Source organism: Labrus mixtus, chromosome 6, assembly GCF_963584025.1.
Source record: "Labrus mixtus chromosome 6, fLabMix1.1, whole genome shotgun sequence".
Taxonomy (NCBI): Eukaryota; Metazoa; Chordata; class Actinopteri; order Labriformes; family Labridae; genus Labrus; species Labrus mixtus.
The window spans coordinates 10,415,681-10,442,236 of NC_083617.1; the positions used below are offsets into that span (position 1 = coordinate 10,415,681).

A 26,556-nucleotide genomic window follows, 5' to 3' on the forward strand; every position below is an offset into this window, starting at 1 on the left:
TTATGAAAGCAGGCACAAACGTGAACAAACTAAGTCACGGCCGGTGTTTATATGGTTAATTCAGTGAAGTTCAGAAAGAAAGACTTCCATTGGCTAAGCTGCACGCTGCAGCCAGAGCTCTAGTATTTCATAGAGACAGAGGGCCATCCCTCTGAGCACAGCTCCAGCCCCTTCATCTGGTTCTATTTAAGGCCTCTGGTGCCGACTCTTATGATTGGCGTACACAACCCCCCCACTCTTCCTCTTCCTCTAGCTCCAGCCCCAACTGAAGAGAAGGAGGCTTTTTAGCAGATGGTTTATTTTCCAAGGGAAACCATTTCTTTCTTCCACTCTACTGTCCTGTCCTCAGCTGGCTTTAGCTCACTTTTCTGTCACTACAACAGCTCCTTCTTTTTTCTCATTGCTTCTCCTCTTTCTGCTAAGTTCATGTGCCTGCCTGCATCTGCTGACCCAGTCCAAGTTTTGTTGGACAAAAAGAACGAGGCCCCATCAGTAAAACAGAATGGATTTTCTACACTTGGCTGCCTGATCCCTCACTTCTTGGAGGGAGAATATTCTCTAAGATTTCCAGGATCTCCATTGCCCATGTTGTTGGGCTGGAGGGGGATGCAGCTCTATGGCTAGACTCTCAGGAAGATGCACTGAGCCCTGTGAATATTGTGATTGGCTGAGCTCTTCAGACAAAGTGGCCTATGGCACAACGAGTGCCCGGCAGTCGTTCTCGTGGACCTATGGCTGGCAGCTGGCTGACAGCATGTTTTTTCCCATCAACTCCAGGTTTGGATGCTTCGGATCCCATGCTCCTGGAACAGTATGTGGTGGTGGCCAGCTACGAGAAACAAGAGCCTGCAGAAATCAGCCTTCAAGCGGGCGAGGTGGTCGACGTCATTGAAAAGAGCGAGAGTGGTGAGTAATCAAAACAAATACAAAAATAAGATGTTAAACACAAAGCACTGTCTGCATGTTAAACACAAACATGTAGCTCCTTGAACATGCTGCCCTTTCCCCAAACTCACCCTTCTCCCCTCCTTTGTCCCCATCCTGCTAGCTGTTACTTAGCCCCATCTGGAGGCTCACTTTGGCCTGCAGTCAGCCCTGTTTTTCCCACTGTTGGTTTAGGCTACGGGCCAGAATGTTGCCTCTAGCAAGAGGAATGTCTTCCAGACTCGTATTAATTATTCCACCTCACTTTAATAGAAAGCTTGCAAGACATGCCGGATTTACAAATGCCAGCTGCAGAGAGTCCTTAGTCAGCTGTTTAACCTCTGGGAAGACTTAGCAGAGAGGGCCATGAATGTGTTCTAGACTAAATTTGATTAAATTTAGCATTTAACAAGTCAGCAGCATTAGAACATAAAGCACAAATGAATGGAAATCTAGGAATGTGCTGAATTTGCATCTATTGTGGTTGGAAGAGGACACACATTTTCAACCACTGTACATGAATTATCTGTTTAAAAGGCTGTTTTGACATGCACAAAAAAACAACCGGCTAGATAGGACACCAGAAAACGTACTTGAACTATAGTTTTTGAATACCAGAAGTATTATATCATGTGTTTTGGGTAAACAAACTAAAATTGTATCTACCACTGACACAAAGCACCTGCCTGAAAAACTTTTATCAAAGGGAATCTGTCATGCAAAGCGCAAGAGGTGACCAAAGAGGTAAAGGCTCAGTAACAGGAATCTGATGTTGAGCTTTAATGGCATGCTGAGACAGTGAAACAGTAATGGGACTCATGTGTTCTACAGAGGGAGGATAAGGGGAAAAGAAAGATGGAGGAGGAAGCAGTTGACCAGAAAGGCAGTTGGACTTGGGTTTCATGATGGGTGTGAGTGAAACGCCATGCCACACTGGGCCTCGAGGAAGAGGGTCCGTGGAGCAGTTTGGCTTTGAAGTGTCACGTGTCCTGCCTTTGGGTTCGCGTATTTGTTTTCACTCCCTGCTCCTGTAGGATTTCAGCTCGACGGGGAGCCGTTGTGAGGCGGATATTCCAACACCTTGAAGTCCTTTTATCGTGGGAGCCGTATATGAGAGCTTTCCTCTATGAACTTGAAATGCACATTTCTGTGCTTTTAAGTAGAGACCGCCTCTCTACTTTGTATTTCAGCTGACCGTAGTGCAAAGTCTGTGCATTGATGATCCATGCAGAATGCAAAAGGCATGCACTTTAATAGTCTCATTTCAGATTTATGATTTCCAGGCTTCTGTCTTATTGCTGTAGCTACATTTCCATAAAAAAAAGTATTGCTTTGTTTCCTCGTTTTTCCTCTGATGCAGCCCATATTTTGTTGCCTCTCTCAGTTGCACTCATTCATTCTTCTCTGCTTTGGTTCGATTTGTCATGAGCTTCAAAGGCAACGAAGGAGACTCCAGGCCTCTTGAAACACATCTTAAGTCGATTTGACAGTTTTATTATACACTGACGGACAATTTCACAGAGATCTGAACTAAATAAATCCCCCCCTCCCAAAAACACACACACACAGAAATCATGCTTTGGAGACTGTTTCCAGCAGCACAGCTTGCATTGAACTGAAAACTTAACTCGTCCTGCAATGGAAGTCGGGGTAAATCTGCTCCATTTGGCAGAGTGACATCACTCCACATGCCTTTGCCAATGCTAACAAGACCAGGTGTGTGCTGAGAAGATTTCAGAGCTCATTTGATTTAGCTTTCATTCACTTGCAGGATAAGTGCAAACCTTTTAATGGTGTCTGACAGTTTGATCTGTGTATTATGCTGCTAAGTAGTGAATGTGCTGAGTTAGAGGTACTAAAAGGTGTCTCTTACATTTGTTCGGATAAAAGGGGTTGTATGGATTTTTATTGAGCCTCCAGCTATAGTGATACATTTTCATTTAAAGCCAAACACATTTAAAGGTGCATGAGGTACTCTGCAGATCCTTTGGATGCACTCAATAGAAGATATCTATCATTTTGACATCTCATTTTGTATCAGCATTGTGTTTCTGACTTTTTTCAGACAAAGCTGGTTGGGAGAGCGACAGATCTAGAAATGGAAACTACAGCTCTGCATTTTATTTGCCATGAAGCGTACTCATAAAACTAAAGTCCCGCTGTTAAACCTACTGTACCAAAGACTGTGACTGCTTTCCAGTGCAGTCTTCAGCTTTTCCTTACCTTGGATTAGATAATATATGCCTTTGACAGGGCAGTGAATCTAGGTCAGACCTATAAGCGAGCTCGGCTTTCTTCACTTTTCCAGCCTGCTGTCTCCAGCCACAGGAGTATTTTCCATTGCACTAGCTTGACGTTACAGTCTGTGCCGTGGCCTTTGTGTCCGTTTGTACAGTAGTTTATATCTGTTTCTGGTTTGTTGGCTTTAAAGAAGGCGTATGATGTGGTAAATCAACAACCAATCAATCAATGACTCCTTGATGCTGTGTTGCAGCATTCAGTGAAAGAATGTGTTGCTGTTTATTGAGTGCAATAAAACATCTAAAGAAGTTACAACAAAGTTTTGAAAAAAAAAATGAAAATGTGTCTTCTAATTATTAGTGTTGTCCTCACTCCCTCTGCAGTTATTTTATTTGCCTTTTTTATTAGATTTTGCCAGGGGGAGATGCCGGCTCAGGAGGAGAGAGAGAGAGAGAGAGAGAGAGTAGTGCAGGGAGAGAAACTCGGGGAGAAAATGGAAAAAGACATTTCCTGCCAAAGTGAGTGGTTCAGAGAGGTTGGTTCATTATAATGGCTTAATGGATCCTCCAGGATGCCTCCTCAGTTTACACTATATTGGACAGACGTTAACCAAAGCTAAGCTAGCAGCCTTTCAGTGCAAATGCTCTGTGTGCAGTGGTTTAAACTTTGCCCTTTAATGCAGCAGTATGTCGGAAGGGGAAAAATAATTTGCAGTCACTTCTGGAAATATTGTACTCACTGTAGCTGCCTACACCTCAAGGGCAGCATTAGGCGTGTTGTGCCCAGTCTTGTGTTGAAAATCTCTCTCAGTGGACAAGTGAGGGTTTAAGTTGTCCCCATTCCAAGTCCAGCCTCTTTGAATTACAGTTTGCCAAATGAAATACAGGAATGCCTGTGTTAAGGAGAACCGGCTCACATCTGTCAGTCCTGCCGGCTCCCCTGAGACCCCCTGGCACCACCCATGTGCAGAATGTATTGAATCTCTACTGCTACAACAGCTTCCTTATGCAGGGTGGAGTAGGGGGAAATTTCAGGAAGAGCCAAAAGGGTCACTTACTGAGACAGCATCTTATCTGTTCAGAATTTCCTGTTTTCCCCTTGAAAGCAAAAATATTTTAAAGTTTCACAAATATTAAGTCTAGCCTAGAGATGCTAGAAGGTGATAGGGGTTTCCTGCAGGTAAAGTTCGACTGCCTCTCTTAAAGCCCATTGAGACTGCTGGAGTTGAATCCTGGCAGATTAAGCAAGTCTGGCCCCCCGACGGGATGGGATTCTTTACCTTCACATGGAAAAATTGTACAGATAAAATGATGTCTTCCCTTTCTTTCTTTCTTTCTTAGGGGCTCAGCTCAGTTAGAGCTTAACATTAAGGGAAACTGATATCTAAGTTATCCAGAAACTGTATTTTAAGAGCACAGACTTCACTTGTTGAACTTAAAGTGGTCTATATCATTTTATTTGTACAATGGAAACAAATTACAGATCCAGTTAACTTCTCAAGTTTAGTAATTCATAGAGATTTTCTGTTAACAAAACCAGAGTCAGTACCAACACCAGCATCTGTACTGGTCTACTATACAGCGTAAACTGAGATATTAGGTATTGATGAGTGAGCCAGTCAGAGCACCAATCCGATGTTATCATTTATTGGCCCCAACAAAAACTCTAGTAGTTTCTAGTAGATTATTATTATATGATAAAAAATAAACACAGTCCAATGCTAGCGAAGGGGTTAAGATTAGTCAAAGTTAGCAGCAATCAACGTATATACCAATAGTGTCAATGTCTTTTTAACATACTGGTTTGGCATTGGTATTCAGTATTGGCGAACACTGAAGTCGAAGTTGAAGAATAAAAAAAGCTATCAGAACATCTCATTTTACATTGGAAATCAGATTATTTTCAGTTCTTTAAAAACATTTTAGCCAAGTTAGCAGCATGCATCTTTATGTTTAGCCACTTTGTTCCAAGCTTTCATTACTTTAACTGTCTCAATAACTATTTCATGGATTGTAATGGAATTTGGCATCATAATGACATCATTGTATTCTGCCTTTATCTGTACAGTAGGGCCATTAGCAAGTTGACATTTTTGGCTTTTACTGAAATGTCTCAACAACTCTGTGACACACTCACAGATTTCAAATTCCCTCTGCATAGGTTACAATTCATTATCATGACAGCTGACTTTCCTCTTTGCCTAGAAAATAACTCCAAAAGATGTTTTGCCTTGATACTAAGTATTAGTGGTTCCTCCAAGCACTGTGTCTACTGGCCAAGAGTTGTACTGATATGCAGGAGGATTTAAGACAAGGTCAGTGTTGAGCGTCTAGTACTACAAGAGCTCAATTTTTCAGTTTCCCAATTTGGTAAGTGCTGTTTCAGCAAGAACATGTTTCCTTGTGTAAAAGAGGAAAAACCCTATAATTCTTGTCAAAGAACCACAAAAGACATGATACAGAAAAGCTTCCAAGTGTTAAATATCTTTTTTAAGATGAAGTGGTGCAACAGCAGATGGAAGACACATTATCCTCTCATAGTAATCCCCATCCTCTGCATTCTCTCAGCTTACCAGAGGAAGTACAAATGACTGTCTCAAGAAAATAACCTTATTCTGTGTTTTAAGATATGGAAACTCGGATGGAAGGTTTTGTGGCTGGCCCTACGACTTGTGCCACAGAGCAGTGCAGGGAAATAGTGCTTAAAATAGTGTATGGAAATCAGTCTGTTGAGCTGAATAGGTAACCCTCTATCTCACTCTTAAGAATTGACCATTGATTTCAACCAGAAGTTGAAGGGGTGGGCTTAGAGACCCTCAAGGACTGCTGTGTCTTGAAATCAGGGGAGCCTAGAGAGCACACAAAACGTGAATCGGCTTCGTTCAGACCATGAGGGGCTCCATTCAGAGGCTGGGAGGGAGAGGAGGTTATTGCTTAGGTCAACATCAGCTCTTGAAAGTCATCTTGTGCCGTTTTCAACCCCCCCCCCCCCCACCCCCCACCCCCACACCCCTCATCCAACAAGACCCGCTCGTGAAATTGAAACCCAGTCTTTTTATGAAAACTGGAAGTGTGTGTGTTGGACTGTATACCTGGCCCCCTTGTGCTACTAGATACACTGTTATACGAATACAGAAGCTGGAAATGAATGGGGTTTTCTCCTGGTGCACTCAACAGTGGTGTCGAATAACTGCAGGACTGCTGAGCCACTGCATTCCTCATCGTTTCAGGACGGGGGGAAAAAAAGCTTTCCTTGTGCTGCTGAATCTGTGGTTCTCATATTCATGCTGGATGAAGAGAACAGAATAACAGAGTGGCTCCAAAGAACCAAACAACATTGATGTTGTACTTCAGTACAGTTTAAGCTTTGTTACTCTTGATGATAAATGCACAGGCATGAGTAGGACATTAGGCAATACTGATGCGTCACACTATATAATGTATAACATTGCTTAGGCATTAGACTTGATTGATTGCATGCACAGATTGATGTATTTAAGTTTTATAGGTTATCCAGTCACCTAAGGAAAAAAAAACCCAAATGGCATAAATCTAGTGTCTTGTTGCAGCGGAGAATCTGTTGTTGATTACAGTAAAAATGAAGCTCAGCCCTGAAAGCTGATAGAGTTTCCAGATGGCAGATAGTGTAAGAGACACAAAGAGCTGCTCACTCTCATATACGTACTGTATGTCCACTGTTTCTGCACTCACAGGGGTAAAGTACAGGTTAAGTGAGACTATTAGGAGAGCTCCATTGAAAGTTTCCAGCAAGCATCTGTTTACATGTGAAATAACTGCCTCAGCAGCATTTTTCCATCTGGCATTGTCAAATTGCTGCAAACTTAAAACTTGAGTAACTATAACTGTTTCTTCATTACACAATCAGTTGTTTCAGAAGAAGCATTGTTCGTAGCTGGGTAAAGGATTGTATTACATACTGTATGTGGAAAAATAAGAGAGTTTTATGAAAAGGTAAATACCTATCACATATGTCTTTTTAATATGAAGCTATATCCAGCAGCTGGTCAGCTCAGCTTAACAAAAGAGAATGGTATCAGAGGGGAACAGCTAGCCTTGCTCTTTCAGCACCTCTAAGGCTCTACATTTACAAAAGGTTTGTCATCAAAACCAAAGTGGGGTCTTGTGCCACACTTTTGTAGTTGTTGTGATAGCAAAGATGAGGGAAATTCTGGATTTACACTCTGTTATTGAGAGACATGCCTATCACACACATGCACAATCAGGACCTGTGGACTTGCATTATTGGAGAGATGTCAGAGTGGGGCAGCTACACTGCTACGCAGGGGGTACAGTGCCTTGCTCGAGGGCACCTCGGCAGTACTCGAGAAGTGCCCTGGCACCTCTCCAGCTACCAGACCAACTGCCATATTATGGTCCACATTGGGACTTGAACCGGTTCCCAACCACAGTCCCTACAGACTGGGCTACTGCTGCCCCTGATAAAATGATGATAAAGCTGTTTCCATCTATTTATAGTATTCAAGCCAACTAGATTTCCAGAATGTTCAGACAGATATGATCATATCATCATGTTGACTTCTCACCTTACTCTGTGCAAGGAAAGAATAAGCTTGTTTTACAAAATATCAGAATTCTGTGATTATTACATGCTGTCTAAATTTTCCTGATGTTATTGGGTTTTTTTCTATTACAGAAATGTTTGGGAACATGCAAAATATGAACCTGATTTGACCGCAGTTTTGCACCTCACAGTATTCAAATAGGCTCAAGTTAAGTTACAAAGTGTCCCCTTAAAAAAAATTTTGTTCAACAATAGTGTTGTCAAGAACCAACTGTTTGGTTTCTCCCTGTCAGAGACTGTGACGTTTGAGGTTGATATCTGTGGTCACGATCCTGCAGCGTGATGATGTTATGTGAGATCTCCACCAGAGGGTTGTGGTGGGTTTAGCTATTGTCTTATGCAACCACTGACTCCATAATGGTGGTAATTACAAAGCTATTTTCTGCTCAAACGTTTGAAAAGCTTTAAGATTTACTCAGGCTGTTGACTAAGTAGCTACGGTTGTATTATTGAATGATGTTAAGTGTATTGCCAGTCAGCATTTGGCTGTTCTTTTTTTTCCCCTTTGTGGTTGAAACTCTGCAGCAGCTTTCTGGGATTTTGAGCTCTCTTTAGTAAGACAGCAATGCAGATGATGCAGGCTGATAAAAAAAGTAAGAGAGGAGAAAAAGAATGGATAAAGGTACAGGTGTACCTCTGTATGTCTGCATTCTCTGCTGTGGGAACCAAACGAGCAGACAAATGCACAGATGCACATCTACTCATACTGACACACCCACACACGTATTTCCAGACATAAGGTATGCTTCCTTCACCTTTGGACATCCCACTTCAGCACACATAATCCCTACCATCAGAAAAGTAAGAACACATTTGTCTCCTAATTGTATTTCCATTATCTGTCATTTTGCCTTTCAGCAGATGAATCCATACTCTTAATCACTCTTCACAATTCACTCAGCTATACTTTGTGCAAAACAGCTGTTTTGGCACCAACAAAACAGCTGTTTTCTTCTGCAATGACCTCAGACTTATATCGGTTTCATTATAAAGAAAGATGAAAACTCTGTCAAATATCCAAAAGCTTAAAACCACATTCCCCTCCCAGGCTGTATTGTGAAATATTCCAGAGAACATTTTCTCTGCAAAAGGTACAAGATGTGAAAACTATAGATGGCTTTGTATTGAAATCTGAACCCTTTAACGTAAACTTTAGACTGGATGAGTTTATTTCCCGCACATGGTTTCTGAATGTTGGGGTTTTTGTCATTCTCTCTGTTGCCTGTGTAATTCCACTTTGGAGCTGGTTTAGTGCGAGATTGATTTGAGGTTATTCTTTGAATGGACGTGATGAATGACATGAAGCAGGTTTTCTTGTTTAAGTGTTTTTTTCCCCCCCATTAATTTCTTGTAATTACAACCCATCTGATAAACAACCTGCACTGGTCTGGAATCAGCACTTGTGTAATGTTTTTAAAGGTTTTTTTTTATTGCTTCTTTTGAGGTTCAGTGACCTCAGCCTAAGCACCTGCCATATGCAAGGATGGTTAAAGAAACAGGCACGGCCGCCCTGGCCATTAATAACACTATATATTTACTCAGGCCCTATTAAAATGACTGTATGTCTTCCCTGAGTATGTATATTCTGACTTACAGCCAAGCACTCTCCTGTCCCCTTACTTTTATATTTGCTTACATTTCTATAAGTGGCAGGTTGCTGAGGTGAAACGACTTTCCCTTTAAAATTGACGTGCCAGTGTGAAAACGGCAAATTTCCGACACAAGGATTGTTTCTATTTTGAGTTGACACAGGTTTTTTTTTTTTTTTTTTACCCCTGCCAGGCTGACCTTTCTTTTGTAATGATCAATTTAATTCTATACACCATTAGTGTAGTTGATGTTGCCCTTTACTGGTCATTAAACCCAACACAACAGATGAAGTCAGATGTTTTCAATTGCTTTATGAAATATTGCACATGTTTGGTGTGATGAAATCATTCAAAATGTGATGTCCATGTAATTAATATTTAACAACACTAAGATATTTAGAAAAGCTTTTAAATCCACTGTGGAAACACAAACACTCAATGATATAGATACTTTAATTATTAGTTTGTTGTAACTTGCTGCTCTATCTAATTTATTGGCATGAGGTTTTGTTTAAGCTAAGGCTTTGGTGCAAAGACTTAGCACATTACATGGTTAGTTTCATACCAGAGCCAAAACCAGCATGTTGCTCCGAGCCAAACAATAACAGCCTCCTCCTAACTGGACCCACCCTTACTATGAAAAATATCCCGCTGTGAAACTGATGATGTTTTCGTCTTGCAGCTCAGCAAATTAATAAATTAAATAAATCGGCCCTCACATTGATCACAGTGATTACATGTTTAAGTAATGAAAGACTGTGACAGAGTTTCACTGGCAAGTTGTTCATTTAGTCTGTCAACAGAATGTCTCTACTGCTCTTTTCAAGATGTCTTCAGCAGATTGGCGTGTGGACACGATGTGATTTAGTAATGTTAAGTTATTATTTAAAGGGATATAGTAGTATTAGCCAGTAAGTGTATTAGCCACAGGACATGCCGATCAGCTTGGCCCCTTCATTAAGAAGCATAAAGCTAGGCTATATGGCTATGCAGACAGGGACATTTGTACCAAGTAATTTAGCCAATTTGTTAGAGAAACATTTACTTTGTTTTAGCCCTCCTTTGGCGCACCACATACGTCTTCCTAGCTGCAGTGCCGGTACGCCAATCTGCGTCTTAATAAAGCAGCCAAGCTGACCATTATGCCCTGTGGCTGTTACACGTACCATAGACAAGTTCTTCTTACAAGCCCACTTCCAAAAACAGAACTATCCCTTTAACAATAAAAAATAAGCACAAGTACTCATTCAGCTGCTGTCAAGCTGGACCTGATCCTAACAGATCCTAATCCATCCTTGGAGAGAAAAAGGAATCGCAGTAAAAGCTGTGATGTTTCTAGAAGGCTGAAACAGCTGAAAGGTTGAAGAATTGTCCGGTGATGACAGAGACAAGATGCTGTCATCTGCCTGGAGGACAGTCATGTGTGTTGTCATTTTTCAAACTCAGACTTCAAACAAAATAATTTAAGCGCAGCAACATTATGAAATAAAACACATCTTAAGTGTTGATGCCAAACGTCTCCTTGTGTACTTTCCTTTCATCTGAAACACCAGTTATTACATCTCATTTACAGCAGCCTGTAATTGCTGCCTGTCTAATTGAGATGCATGACTGCAAAACTGAGGATTTAATTACATCATATTTCACTCGGCGCAGATGAATCATGACTGCCTAATATTGGTGTCTACAATATTTTTTGCACATTAGCATCCTATCATTTTGCCTCATCCTTTAACCATATCATTAATTAGGTTGTACGTCTTCTCTCTATTCATGTCTATCACACTACATCATTCTGCTTCTTTCTATTCATTATGTACAACTACACCACTCCTAAATCACTGTGTTTCTATAGGGAAAATGTGCATGGGGTGTTTCGAACCAGCTGTGAAAGCGTGATGGAACACTCCTCTCCTCTTTATGGGCTGTCCTCACAGCTGTCAGCCATATTGTTTCCCTGTTACTACAACAAATAGCCTACATATGGCATTACCATACAGCGGGATTCTGTGCCAGCTTTGTCACTTAGCTCTTCTGTAAAGAGTTGCTGAAAGGTCGCGCGAAGGAGCCATGATGTATGTGAATTATGCATGGAAATGGTTAAGCAAGAGTGACAACATTGTAGACATATGTACACTATATATTTGACGGATTGGACTGTCACAGCGCATCAGACACAATGGATCCGTGCTCTCCACTCAAGATTTATTGGGTTCAGATTTTTCTAAACTGAAACACTTCTTTGAATGTGCACCTTTTCCAGCTGAGGAATTTGTCAGAAAGCAGTTTTCAGAGAACTGCTGTCATCCCCAGAGAAACCAATGCAAATCAGCTTGAACATTGCAAATGGCTATTTTGGCTGGAAACTAGATTTCTGCAGATTCCTGGCCAACACAATCCCGACTAATCCAGATGAAACACAGGTCGATCCGTCACATGTCATGCATAAGCCAGGCGGTGTTCTCTCTGATGTTTTGGTTGATGCCTTGATTATAATTATAGAACTATTGAATTTCTCATGATGATGATCTTTTTTAGCTCATCCCTGCGCAATAAAATGATTAATTGGAGAAAAGCCAGAATAGATGATGATCAGAAAAGTTAATTTCCTACTTTCTCTAATCACAGGCCAAAATTCATCCTCAGTAGATTTTTTTGTTCTTAATCTCAGAGTTAAGCCTTTAAACTACTGTGTAGTGCTGTGCAACGAATCGTATGACATGTTTGTTAAACATGGTTTTCAGCCTCTGTGCCTTTTCCACAGGTTGGTGGTTTGTCAGCACAGCGGAGGAGCAGGGTTGGGTCCCTGCCACCTATCTCAACACACACAGTGGTACACGGGACGACCTGGAGCTGGGCGCCTCTAAAGCTGGGGAAGGTAAGTGACTTGAAAATCTTTCCTGCCTCTGACCACCCGTACACACAAACTCAAACACAACCTCTCATACTCTGTTACACACCCACACACGTATACCACCCCTGCTCTTCATTCTCAGTCTTTGATCTGTGACAAAATGGAAATGGCAAATTTTCCCTACCTCACTACTGCTGGCGCCGGTCTACACTGAAAACCTCTCTGTGTGTCTGCCTGCCATTATAAGCACACGTGAACAGAGTGTAGATTCAGACCTGGGTCTGCAAGGAGGAGAGCCAGGAGGGACCACACCACAGTCACTGCTGTGCTGTAGAGTAATACACTGATGCAGCGCAAAATGAAGTAACATGACCTCTGTGTTTGAAGTTTATGAAAGAGACATGTGTTTGGATCTACAGCAAGGAATAAAACAGGAGAATATCTCGTGAGTCACGCTCTTTAAATCGTGATTATCCTAAATAAAAGCAAGCTCTGACATGAATTACGCTATTTCATGCGATGTCTGCTTATCATTGTGGACTGCCGATAAGTTACAGTACAGCAGACGAGTGTTGATGTTGAGTTTCATGAGAGTCGGAGAGGGATCCAAAACCCTGATAAGAAACACACATATGTCGAGGTCCAGTTTGCCAGAATCCAAATGCAGACACATGTGAAGTTGAGGTGAGCGTCCAATCCTGCAATTTTGTTGATAGTCCTGTAACACACAGTTATCAAAAGCAGCTCAAGTTGTCACTCTTCAAGCGTTTTCAATAGAACTGTCATACTCTGACTTTTGATGTTTTTGACAGGTGGTGCAGCATTTTGCAACATTGCGTTCGAGGAAAAAAACAAAAAAACAAACTGTAGGCACGGAAATCATTAAGCTGTGTGTTACACTTCCAAACAAACATCAGGATTTTCCAACATTCTGGCCAAAACATCTTTTGCTGTAGAATTGGTCTACGCTTTAACAATGAAAGCCATGATTCCTTTGGTGATGTATATCTTGTGACTTAATGATGGAGCTAGAAGGAGAGTACATGAGGTTTAACCCTGTTACTATTTCACAACATTTTAAAGGCGTTATTATGCCCTGTTTCTCCAGATTGGGATTTATAGAATATATATAAATCAAACCAAGGATTACAACATACTGTTGCAACTGTATGGCCACACACGAACCTAAATGCAAACCTCCTCACCAAACGTTGCTATCTGCAGCTGGGGTTTGCTGCGAGGGAGTTGGGGCAAAGGACAATCTGTCATTGTAATTAGTGTTTATGTGTCTCGCCAGTCATGGGAATGGCATGAAACTCATAAAGCAGCTCTTTGTCAGTCCTGTGGTCTCCAGCAGTCTGTGCCATCAGATTGTCACAATAATTCTGGGAAAAAAAAAAAAAAAAAAACTTGGTAAAGAAATTATGAAAGCTCTTTAGAAAAGCAAGGAACATGTTGAAGGCTTCGACAGCTCTGGATGGGAGTACAACTCCTCAGAAAAGCCCCTGCGTCTTTTGTTTTGTTTTTTATCCAAAAGCTGACATACAGTATTACTTAGGGAAATAGTTGGAGATTTGGGGAAATGAGCTAAATGGCTTCCTGGCAGAGACTTAGATAAGTAGGTCTGTACCACTTTACTGTCTACATGAGACTAAGTGGGCAGCTTGTTAGCGTCGCTTAGCTTAGCATAAAGACTAGTTAGTTTAGCTCTGTCAAATGATAAACAAAATCAGCCTAGAAGCCCATTTTAAGTCTACAAATTAATATATTTTTGTATTACTCTTGAGATTGGATCTTGTAACCCCTGGATTACTTTTTGGGTTGCCTAGCAACCACCCGGAGGCAAGAATTTGCCATAAACATATCAACCACAATTTTCTTTTTTTCTTAGGCACCAGTTTTATTATAGATAAAGGGAACAAGCCTTTAGAGAAAACCAGGCTTTCAGTTTCTCCCCATGTCCATTGTTTGTGCTAAGCTAAGCTAACTGTCAGATTCTGTCTGATATTCCCAACATTAAAGAAGATTTAAAACATTTTAGAAGAGGGATCAACTTTTCTTTCCACAAGTTCAAGCTATTTGTAGAAAGCTTTTCCATTTCTACTGTTTTAACTACAAGAAAATCTAGACCTCAGGCTCATAGCTCCAACCAGCAGGCACTGTCAGCTGCTCCATTAATTGGAAAGCATTCCTGCAGCAGCAATGTGTGTCCCAGATGCTCTAACACAACAGGATGGGAAAACCATGCTAACGACATCCTAATTACAAGCCACAGAGAAGATGTCTTGGTTTTAACACTTCCTCTGTAACCTCCATCCATCCATCCATCCACACTAACTGTCCAACATGTTTTTGCTTTGTGGTCTTGTTTTAATGTCCTACATGTAGCTAATAATGGGGCTCTCTTTGTGGATCCATGTCATTTGTGTGCAGTCTGTTTGTGTAACACTTTGTGCTTGCTCTTCATGTCTCCCATGTTTGTTTGTTTGTGTGTTTATCGTCTGGTCACCACATGTGTCTGTCAGTTACTAAGCGACATAAGGCTCATCTGAAGAGGCTGGACCGGAGATGGACGTTGGGGGGTGTGATCAGCAGGCAGCAGAGCCGAGGTGAACTGAGTCAGATGCAGCATTACGCCCCCCTCTCCCTTCCTTTGTGTTCCCTCTCCTCACCCTGTCTTTACTTATTGTCTCTTATCACACAGCTCATCGTGTTCCTCTACTCATGTACATGTTTTATTATCCTGTGTCATCTTCCATCATGCGCCACAACCCAACTAACCACTAACTGAGGTTAAAATGAAATGAATCTGGAAGCATAGGTGAAATCAGCAACTTTTATATGCACCAATTATTGACGCAACCCTGACAAAAATGCTCCATATAAGCGGTTTTAAATAATTACTGAACACTGTGTGCCAAAACCAATCTTCCTACAATCACAGCAAAAAATAAATCTACCCATGCGTCTGAAAGTTGTTGCGTAATGGTCCTAGGAATGTTTACTGCAGCATGTTAGAGCCTTATTTTGCTTTTTTATGAGCAAGGGAAACATGGATGTAGTTTTGTATTGAGTGTGTTTTCTACCCAAGTGTTGCAGGAACAGCCATATATCCCGCTGTGGTGCAGGTAGCGACCATTAAGATAGACAAAGAGCCTTATTAAACTCTCACATATATAAGAAGTATTTTTCTTAATCACAAACGTGCACATGTTCTTCTAACAAAGGCCATGGAGATGCATTTGGACGCCTGACAGAGGAGGATAGGCTGTTGAGTTCAGCCCAAACTTTGCTCTTGGCAGTGACTGCTGCCTTCTGGAGTGGAGTGGAGAGAGAGAGAGAGAGTTGTTTCCAGGCTAGGAAATTCTGCTCTGTGTAAAAAAAACAAAAAAAAACAACAACCCAACAATATTTTGCTGACTCCGCAAGAATAATTTATAGCTCTGATGCAGGCGATGCATGTTGTGGTTAACATAACATCTGATTCAGAGTTTCCCTTCATTGCACTGCTGGATATTGTTTGAGGGAGGCTGGTGAGAGGAAAACGTTTTCACCAGCCCCAACACAAAGGGGCCGGAAGAAGCAGGCAAGAGGAAAATAAAGAGTACGGAAATATCCTTTACCGTGGAGTCTTCTGTAGTTTATGCAAGCAAAGGGAATTGCCATCCCACACCACTAAAGTGGAAATGTGTGAAGCACAAGAAAATGGAAAGAAATGTGTTACCAGACTCCTAATTCCTGTGTATACAGAAAACAGAACAGCACTTTTTATGTGCTTTTTTTTAAAAATTTCTGAACACACCTCTCCTTCCTGTGCTGTCTGTGTTTAGATAGGAATTGCTATAATGACAGGAAATTATGTTTTTGCTCTGCCCCTTGGCCTCATGGGAATGCATAAATCGGCATGGAGCCTCTGCTCTCAATTAAGGGCTGAGTTAGGAGAAGACACTGTCACGAGGCCAAGGACACTACGAGGACATGAGCTGGCCCCATGTGTTGTAATTCTCCTCGGTTTAAACCCTTTTAGTGGCAATTTGGTTATTAAAATGACTTGACTATGGCACTATGCATAATCACATTTTGAGGAAACAGACTTTAATAAGACAGCTCACAGTGTAGGGATGACAGGAAATGAGGGGAGAGATAGAAAAGTTGACAACTCAATTTGGTTCTTGTGTGGTTTTGGGAGGGGCTTAAAGATGGGGACACAAACTAAGGCCGTTGGGACGAATATTATTGTAGCTTAAATAACAACTTATCGGATCAAGTTCTGTTTGTTCCAGTCTGATCCAATCATTAGATTCAGTCACTGCCAGCATTTTCCATTTAGATAAGATGTTTGATAATTGATCACAACACTGACTGCTAACAGCTCTCACTCAAGGGATCTTTGTGATGGAATTCCCCTTCAATGCCCTTTGTTGGCTTCAGTTCAAAGGCTACATTGCAACCAAATCTTCAACCAGAATCTCACACAGAATCTGCTCCTCTTTTTAATATTAATATAAACAATGCAAACGTCTGCTTGTTGTCACTGTTTGGTACAAGAAAAACACAAAGATTGGATTTTTGTTTGTGATTTTACTGAGTTTGTCATCAGAGCACCATTGGATTTTGAAAAGTCATCGGTTTGTTTAGTACATTGTATTTACTTAACCATAAGTTTTATGCTCACTCCTACTTTTCAAATATAATGCAATATCATGTTGTGGAAATAATATTTATGTTGGGATTGACCAGTCTTTCTACCAGTCTTCAATTTGTCCCAAGCTTGAAAGGATTTTTTTTTTTTCATCGTTCATCTGAAAACAATACTGACATGCCAATGCGTGCATCAAAAGTATTATTGGTTCTGATCGTTCTGGCCACAAGGAAATTCCCCCTCAGTTTTTTCAGTTTAAGAGTTGAAGGACAAAATCCACAGCATTTGTTTCATATAAATGTGCATTGAGGCAACAGCAGTCTTAAAAAGTTATATCAAGAGGGAATCTCCCAAAGATGTTTGTTTCCCAACGTTTACTTACGGAGCTGTGGGGAAGAATAGTAACAAAAAAAATGTTTTCAAACTATGAAATACTACTGCTTTTGTACCTGACCTCTCCAGAGGGAATCTCTTGGCAGAAACTTTAGACAGGTGGCCAACAGTGCTGTCAATATACATAAGGGCATATGTATCAGTTTTGCTTATGATTAGGATTCTTGTAGTATGGAGGTTAGTTTTCCTAAGTGAAAAAGTGAATGGTGTCCGTTAGTCAGTCACATCAAAATGAAGTTTTTCATTTTCATAAAAAAAAAATGGATCGAGAAAAATCATTTGCAAAAGAATATTTTAACACACAGAACATCAAATCATACATCTGGCAGCTGGACCTGCTGCCAAACCAGATTAGCTCCTATCTGTATTGAATAAAAGACCTCTCCTCCAGTTTGATATTTGGTGCCAATTTATCACAGAAGAATATATTTTATATTGCAGTACAACCCTCATTACTAAAGCATCATTATTTTAATATTGGAAGTTTAGTGTAAAGATTTAAAGTATGTCCACCCATCTCTCCTTTTTCTTTTCCAATGTTGATTTTGTTCTCATTGCCCTCAATAATAATCTGAAGCATTGTTGTCATTCTCTGCTCTGGCTTTTTGCAGAGGAGAAGTATGTAACACTGCAGCCATACATCAGCCAGGGCAAGGATGAAATTGCTTTTGAGAAAGGAGTCATTGTGGAGGTCATTCAGAAGAATTTAGAAGGCTGGTGGTTTATCAGGTAAGCCTATGCTAATTTGTTTCAGACATTTCGTTTTTTCGTTTTTTATTATTATTTGATCACAGAAAGATTATATCTCCAAAATTACTTTCCAGGTACCAGGATAAAGAAGGCTGGGCTCCAGCCTCTTACCTGAAGAAGCTAAAGGAGGATTTCTCTCCTTGTAAGAAAAACGTGACAGGCCCAGTGGAGATCATTGGAAACATTATGGAGATCAGTAACCTCCTTAACAAGAAAGCCTTGAGTGAGAAAGACGTGCAGAGTGAAGGTGTCCCAGAGAGCCCCCAGGTGGCCAAGAAGGAGATCAGCTCTCCAATCCCTTGTTCTGAATCCAGCCCTGTTAATAATACCCCACAGGAAGGAAAAAATAAAGCAGAACCTGCCTCACCAGCAATAGCCCGCATTGCACCTCATCGGGTGGAAATTGGTAAGAGATTTTGTTCTGAATGTTTGAATTTCTGTAACTCTGTTGCAGGAAATTGCTAACCACTCTACTTTCTCTATGATTGTTTCACAGGTTCCCCAGTTCTCAGGCAAAAACCTCCTCCTCGAAGAGATGCAACCCTGGTAAGAGTGTTTGGTATTTTCTCTACATACATCCCTCTAACATCCCAGTCATTAATGTTATTAATGGCTAAAGATTATGGAGCTTGTTAAGTTGTGTTATAGCTATTAATACACACCTTGATATCATTTGTAAATGGCAGTGTGCTGTGTTTTAGGTGACCAAAAAACAGACAAATCAATGTTAAAGAGACATCAGGCGAAATGTTAGAACCAAATTTCTCCTCAAAGAATTGTGTTGCACATGACTCTGATTCCTATACTATGGCTGATTTGTTTCTCCAGGGTACAAACATTAAGCAACAAACAAAAAGCGTTGTGGAATAAATTTCCAAGGCTGATCATGGCAGGTCAGAGAGAAGCTAAATTTTACCTCTATATAATACATTTTGGTATATAAGTCCAATGGTTTCCAACCAATGGACACATTTGCTACAAGGTTGATTTGAGATTGTGAGATAAGATGCTGGGATGAGAAGAAGAAATACAAATTAACTACATCTCTCATATAAATGTAGCGGGAAAAGGGTAAAATATTTCCCTCCAAACTGTAAAGCAGTACAAACATAAAATAGCAGGAATATGAAATACTCTACTACTACTTCAAAGCACAAATAAAGCTGGACTTACAGAATATGAAACTCTTGAGTTACCTACAGCCACAGTTCATCTAACAGTACCAATTTCAAATTTGCTTAGGGATTCCAGTTGCCGTCCCCACCAGAGCCCCCTACAGTTGAAGCAGAGTATTACACGATTGCTGAATTCCAGTCCTGTATATCTGATGGTATTACTTTCAATGGAGGACAGAAAGCCGAGGTAAGCACTTTTTTTTCAAGAAACCCTCAGTAACTCGATATTGTAGAAACTGTGAAATCAACCTTACAGCCCTAGTGTTATCAATTCATACATTGTGGTGCGCTAACTCTGCCTTCACTGTATAAAATAAAAATCAAATACATGAACATTTCTTTTACACTTTTTTTAAATATGTTTTAAGGTCATTGAGAAGAACTCTGGTGGTTGGTGGTATGTCCAGATAGGAGAGAAGGAGGGTTGGGCTCCCTGCTCCTACATTGACAAACGTAAAAAGCCCAACCTGAATCGAAGAACAAGCACTCTATGCCGCCCGAAAGTTCCCCCCCCTGCTCCTCCCGTCAAAAAACAAGACTCAGTGGAGATTGCACCTCCCAGTAGCCCTGGATCTGAAGCTCCAGAGTCCCCTGTGTCTCCAGGGAGGCCGGTGTATGAAGAGCCAGAATATGATGTTCCTGCTATTGGCGATCTGGACCTGGAGTCTGAGTTTGAGTTTTTGAGGGGAGAAAGTTACTTGGTAGATGCAAAAAATGCGGACACTTCCTCTGAGAAGGGATCCCACCTTTCTTCCAAGCATTCTCCAGCTTCGTCTCTCCATAGTGCCTCCTTCAAGATGGGTGAGTCATTTGAAAATGGCCATGAAACAGATGGGTTGATGGAGGGAGAGGAAGAATGTATCTATGAGAACGATGGCTTCAGGCCCTTCAGAGAGACCCCAGAGAGGCAATGCAGCAGGGACTCAAATTCCTCCAAGACAAGTGTCTTGTCTGAATCCAGCAAGACTGCAAGCCCAACATCAAGTGGATGGAAACCTGCAGGTAACAAGTTCAAAATTGATTTTATTGGGTCCTTATTTCCAATCAAAGCTGAGGAGGCACCCACGCCTAAATCTGCGTCCACCGAGTCCACCCCAGATCTGTCCAGAACAAAGAAAGACCAAGAGGAAAGCAAGGCATCCTCTTCCACCAAATCTTTGTCTAAACCAAAGCCAGTGGTGAGGCCTAAACCACAACTAGCCAAGGCATCCAGTGCAGAGAAGATGGACATCAGCACATTGAGAAGACAGCTGAGGCCAACAGGGCAACTGAAAAATGGAACCAAAACTAAAGGTGAGGACTCTGAGACAGCATCAGTCATCTCCTCAGAAGACTCCTTCTCCTCTCAGAGTACATCTGATCTCTCCTCCATCTATTCAAAAGGCAGCCGAGGAGATTCAGACCTGGAAGGCTCCAGCCTTTATCGCACCACAGATCCATATGAAAAAGTCCAAGAGTCTGAGATCAGCTTCCCTGCTGGAGTTGAGGTGGAGGTGGTGGAGAAGCAGGAGAGTGGCTGGTGGTTCATCCGCTGGGGAGGTGCAGAGGGATGGGCGCCAACTTATTACCTGGAGCCCATCAGGCAACAGGATGACATCGCAGGGACAGAATCTGATGGCACACCAACTAAACCTGAAAGTCTTAGCAAGTCCAACAGCCTTGAGAAGAATGAACAAAGGGTGCAGGTTTTGAACAACATCAACCAAAACTTCAAGAAAGTCACCCCACCCATCCCATCCAAGCCTCCTGGTGGTCTCTCCAAACCTACCGGCTTGTTTGGTTCACGGAAGCATAATAGCACCAAACAGCAGCAGGTTGTCAGACCTCAATCTGTCTTCATATCAGCCCCAATCAGGGATGGTCCAAGCCCTGTTGGCTCTCTCAGGAGAAACGAGTCCCTTAACTCCACAGACCATCCTCGTGCCAGCCCCACTGTGAGACGCAATGCCTCATTTGGCACCGTACCACGCAGCCAGGCACCAAACAACATAGCACTACCTAAAAGGAACAGATTTGGTACTGGTAGCTCTGAATCTCTGGGCCTCAGCTCCCAGAAGAATACAATCCCTGTATCCACGGTGAAACCAAAGCCTCACATCATCCACAATGACCTCAGAGAGGTGTATATTTCCATTGCAGATTATCATGGCGATGAAGAGACCATGGGATTTCCAGAGGGAACGAGTCTGGAGGTCCTGGACAGAAACCCCAATGGATGGTGGTACTGTAAGATTCTGGACAGTGGCAGACCAAGAAAAGGATGGGTTCCTTCAAATTACCTTGAGAGGAAGCCCTAGCGCTCATGTGTAGAGTTGGCAGAACTCTGGCCATAAATGTAAAGACTACTCAAATAGAAACATTTATTTTGCAAAAAAAAAGAAAAAGGCTCATCCAAAGACATTAAGTAAGGATTGTAATCTTACCCGGTACCTTTGCCAAAATGAGCAGCCAGATCACATTGTGACTTTAAAATGAAATGAGACATCTGGTGAAATGAGTCTATATAATACACTGCCTGAGAAGTTGCATTAGGGGCAATATATTGGGACTTAGTGAAACAGCCAAAGAGAACACCAAAGGGCAGAAGAATGATTTAATGATTTTCTACGGTGGATACCTTTAACTTGAACTAAGATGTCATATTGCGTCTATCCCTTGAACCTTTCTCTGTAAGTAGATAATGTATTTTTTGTAACTTTTTAAGAATTAAAAGCTTACTGCATGTTTGAAATGATTCATTATACTGACTATGCCTTGAGCTGTTGAAATTAAAACTTTTCTCCTCACTTTTGTAAAGAAAATTGCCAAAGCTGCTTTGTGCTAGTCTCATCTTGGTGCTGTCTGTTTGCATGTTTTTTTTAATTCTTCATACTGTATGTCACCATTATGTGAAATATTTTATCATTTTAATTGTGTAATAATGTCCTTATGAAACAATTTGTGAGCATCCCTGATTATGATTATGTAAGAACAATACTTTGTGATCTCCTTTGAAACGTAATGCCTTAAAAGTTCTTGATTTCATTTCAGTTCCTAATGGTCCATATTGAAATGTCCTTGAGACTAGTGAAATCTATATTTATTCAGTACTTCAAAACATTTTACTTATTTTTATTATTATTGTAAGACATATACAGATTTTTTTTAAATCACAAACGCTTAAACATTTCTAAGAACTGCTCTATTGATTAAGATACAATTTTGAATTTCTGCTGGGCAGTAAATTTGACACAACTTTTCATCAACAGTATTACTGGGATGCTCACTTGTGTTTTTTTGTTAACTGTGTGATCAGTGATAATAATTCAAGTGCCAAAAGAATGACTTAAATAAATGCACTTTTGAACAATTGGTGCTTTTTCTGCTTTTCATCACTCATATTGAATGATGCTGACACATTTATTTTGGTTATTTCAACTTCAAACTGAAATATTTAAACTGCTGCAGCTGTTATCCTCCACTTTTTTAGACTGACCAGACAAACTTGTTAATTCAAACTACTCTGGACTCCATGATCTTTAAATGCATTCAATTCATTTGGCTTCTGGGTCAACCATAAAGGTTCATATAATACAAAGATGTTTGATTCATTTCATAGCCAACACCTATTTACTTTATTTGTAAACCCATGCTTGTTTATGCAGACAATGGTAGAATCAAAGCGGCCATCTTGGTTTTTCTAGAAAATACCTGAACAATGCTCAAACCCGCCACATATGTAAACAGTTGTGATTGAAGCGGGCTAGAGCTAGGTAGGTACAAGATCTTTGTGAATCATGCTCTTACAGATGTCCACGTTCATGTTTATTCTTCACAGAAGACGTATGGAACACCATGAAAGATTAAAAACATACAAGAGAGTTTACAGCTTTGAGCTCACATATTGCAACACTGAACTTAACAGTACACAAAAGAGGTAAAACAATGAATTTTAACTGTGATTGCCTAGTAGAACCGAGAACAGAAGAAGGATTAAGTTTGCAAATGTATCCGCAAATTGTCTTTCTCTGTGCTGTATGGTCATGTGACTTGAACGTAATAAGGTTAAATAGTAACTTTTGCTTATACTGTAAACAAGATTTTTTTGTTATTGCGTATAAAATAAAAACTATTTAGCTATCATAGAGAAAAGTCTGACTTTTCTGTGTTGTCATGGTAACACCGCTAAAAGGCTACAATCTGTGTATGGACCATAGACTGTATGTATGGACTACCAGAACAAATACAACTTTATCTTTTTCTATTTACCCAAGCACACCAAGCAGTAAAAACCTAGTAATGTGTCACCTCTATGTATTTTCTTCAACTGATAAACCCATACCTTTTATATTAAATAAGCGCGCTGTGGTAGCCAAGATTTCATTGGCAGTGCATATCATGTGACGGACCCGGAAGTTTAAATAACGCTGTTCGGCCTCTGCACGAAATGGAAATTTCAGGTAAGTTTAATAACTGTGTAATGATCTGCAGTTAAGTTGCTAATGAGCTTAACATCGTATGAGTGACACCAGAAGAACATTCTCACCTGCAGATGTTTGTATGGTGGCTCGTCCTACCTGCTAAGGCGCAAAGTAAGACGTGTTTTTCATTGACAAAAGGATACCTACTAATGGAGGGGAGCCAATCTTGCTTGTTCAAAGTCTGTGCGGATCATGTGTTGCCTAGCAGCAGGCCTTTGTGTGGCTTTGGGTTTCCGTCTACGTTTGCCTAAACCTAAACGCCTACGTCACCCATTGTTGAATGTAAGATTTGATTGGCTGTGTCAAAGTGTGCAAAAATTGAAATTTCTTTGATTTCTATTTTTTCCCCAATAAAGGTAACTTTGGACACGTTTGACGCAGATCAGATTTAGGCTATATTGTAAAAGGCTGAAGTGCAGTTTAGTGGCGCTCAGCCTGTGACATGTTTTATAATTCTGCTATTATTTTTAAAAGTCACGACGGAAAGGAGTATGCTGAATTAATTACAAATTAAGATGGCGCATAGTAAATAGTTTGAGGAAAATGATAACTGTTGATTGTAAGCCTCTCAGCTGTGTTGCATACAAAAGTTTCTGCCTCTGAATAAGCAAAGATCTCAATATTGAATGTGTTTACAACAAACCCACATCTGTGCATATGCAATAGGGTTTGACCAGCTGGATGCTGTTTTGAAAATAAATTAGATCACACTTGGTTGCCTGGCATTCCTTTCATTTTGTACCCACAGCACTGAGCCAGATATCTGCACATTCACTTTGATGGGCCTCCTCCGGCAGCTTCTGCCTCTGGAAAACCTGCACATTTGACTTTGGTTTAGATGGCTTTTATTTCATGGTCGCTGGGCTGCTTAATTTAGTATCAACTGACAAAGGAAAAGTTTAGCTCACAAGTATGGAAGGGTTTGAGCCAATAACATTGTCCCCTTCAGTTATAATCAGAGAAACACCATATCAAAAACTGATGTTGTTTTTCTCGTGTCAGACACTGTATATTGCAGATATATTGGATTTGGAGCCTGACATATAATACCATTTACAGCCTACAGGAATCTAATGTGAAATATGTCCATCCTACTGGCTGTTTTCTCTACTGGGATCTCACTGATACTACACGCGCTGGCTTGGAACTAAATTATGGGTGCCCGTCAATCATCTTTGTAACATGTATGTCTGCTGGCTGTGTCTAAGTGTGTCTGTATTTGCTTTTGTGTTTTTATGAGAAAGGAAAAAAAGATAAATTACAGGAGTACCAAATAAGAAGGCATTCTAAAATGCATTTTTAACTTTAAATGTGAAGGTTGAGTTGTATCAATTGGTGTTTTGTGTCATGAAAATCAATACACAAACTGTAAAGTATTTTAATCTAAGGTATGGATATTGACCATAGAAATGGTTGACAGCAGATCAAATGCAGTCTATTTTCATGGTCATTCATAAAAAGCGGAGATGGGTTGAATATTGAATGAGCCCTTAAAAGGTGCTTCATGCATTACATAGAAAGCATATCTGCATGGGAAGCTATTTCACTTCATAGTTGCTGTAGCTGTGTGTGGCCTCTGGAGGGCAGCAGCACTCAGCTTCTTATTGCAGGCTGAGCACAGCATCATCCAGTAACCTTCACCTCTGTTTCCATCAACAAAGAGCTGAGATGGTAGAGGGGTGAGATCTCTCAACTGATGTTTTTAGACTATGAACAAAGTTGTACTTTCCATATAATTGCACTTCTCCTCACAGTCTGTCCCTCGACACTGCAAGTCGGACTGAGGAAAAGATTTTACATCACGCTGAACATCAAAAGCTTAAAGTCTTAACCGCAACAGAGGAACAAACTCCAATTCTGGCTGTGTGATGCCTGGTTGAAATTCAAAATCGATACTGTCTGGCTTTTTTGGAATACAAATTTGATACCTTAATTGACAGTGTCTGTTTGACCAAATAGCGGTCTAGAAGAGATACCACAACACAGCTCAAACAAATCTGCCAAGCCCTTAAGCCTTGGTAAGGGCTGCAGCCTGCAGGTTCACTGAGAGGTCTGAGTGGAAAGTCTGTGTGTACACAGACAGCAGAGAGATATACTGTATTCATGTCACCGTCATAGACCCTGGCTGTGTATTTCCCTCTCACCTCTGCTCTGAGAACACTTGGCTATGAACGGCCCCGCCACTGCAGCCTGTTTCATGTCTGGACGTCATTGGCTGTATTGGAGTGTGCAGCATTAAACAGAGCTGCATTAGAGCCAGGCCTGTAGGGTAGTAAATAACAGATGATGTTCACTCTGGCCAGGTCTACATACCACAGCTCTAAACAGTTTCCGTGTGAGTTATAGCTGTTTACTAAAAGCCCTTGCCTTTGTTATTCATGTACTATATGGCAGGGTGTTAGTCAAGTATTGTACTGTGGTGAGAGATCGTGTTGGATGTTGAGCTTCTGAAGGATTGCTTAATTTTTTTCTCTCTAACTGTTGCACAATTTGAATCTTCTTGCCCAAGAGGTTACATCAACCATTTGTGTAATGAACATTATGGGAAAAAGGTAATGGCACTTACGCTCTCTCATTTGCCTTCCTTTGTGCAAGATTGACTTCAGTTTCCTGTTTTGCATAAAACATAAGGATTGTAGCAGTGAAATGGAAATATTCAGTTTTAACTTTTCATTGCAGTTTGAGTCAAACAAAATAACCAAAATAGGGGACAGGCTTCTTCTGTAGAGTTGTATGGATGTAGAATAACAATTTAAATGCAAAAACAAAAGTAACAAAAGGCAAATAGCCAGTGATTAAGACTACGCTTTATTTTTCAAACTGAACTGAGAATTTCACAATGAAATAAATCCCAAGGAGAGAAAATTGGAGTTAAAATTTGATATTGTTGTCCATCATAGTGACTAAAAACATTTGGTCACATTTG

The 26,556-nt window shown here is 40.7% G+C and overlaps 1 protein-coding gene across 2 annotated transcripts in view; it reads left to right on the top strand.

Annotated features, from left to right (window-relative positions):
- LOC132975406 (SH3 and PX domain-containing protein 2A-like) overlaps positions 1-22,519 on the top strand; it is a 56,385-nt gene extending 33,866 nt beyond the window's left edge. Inside the window, exons 7-14 of one of the 2 annotated variants that reach the window (XM_061039924.1) lie at positions 778-906; positions 12,121-12,234; positions 14,736-14,819; positions 17,857-17,974; positions 18,070-18,401; positions 18,492-18,541; positions 19,238-19,357; positions 19,539-22,519. In XM_061039924.1, coding sequence (XP_060895907.1) covers positions 778-906; positions 12,121-12,234; positions 14,736-14,819; positions 17,857-17,974; positions 18,070-18,401; positions 18,492-18,541; positions 19,238-19,357; positions 19,539-21,467 — 2,876 coding nt within the window. In that variant the 3' untranslated portion in view covers positions 21,468-22,519. The remainder of the gene's footprint in view (positions 1-777; positions 907-12,120; positions 12,235-14,735; positions 14,820-17,856; positions 17,975-18,069; positions 18,402-18,491; positions 18,542-19,237; positions 19,358-19,538) is intronic. The other variant, XM_061039925.1, reaches the window with a different exon arrangement.
- Positions 22,520-26,556: the final 4,037 nt, after the last annotated feature.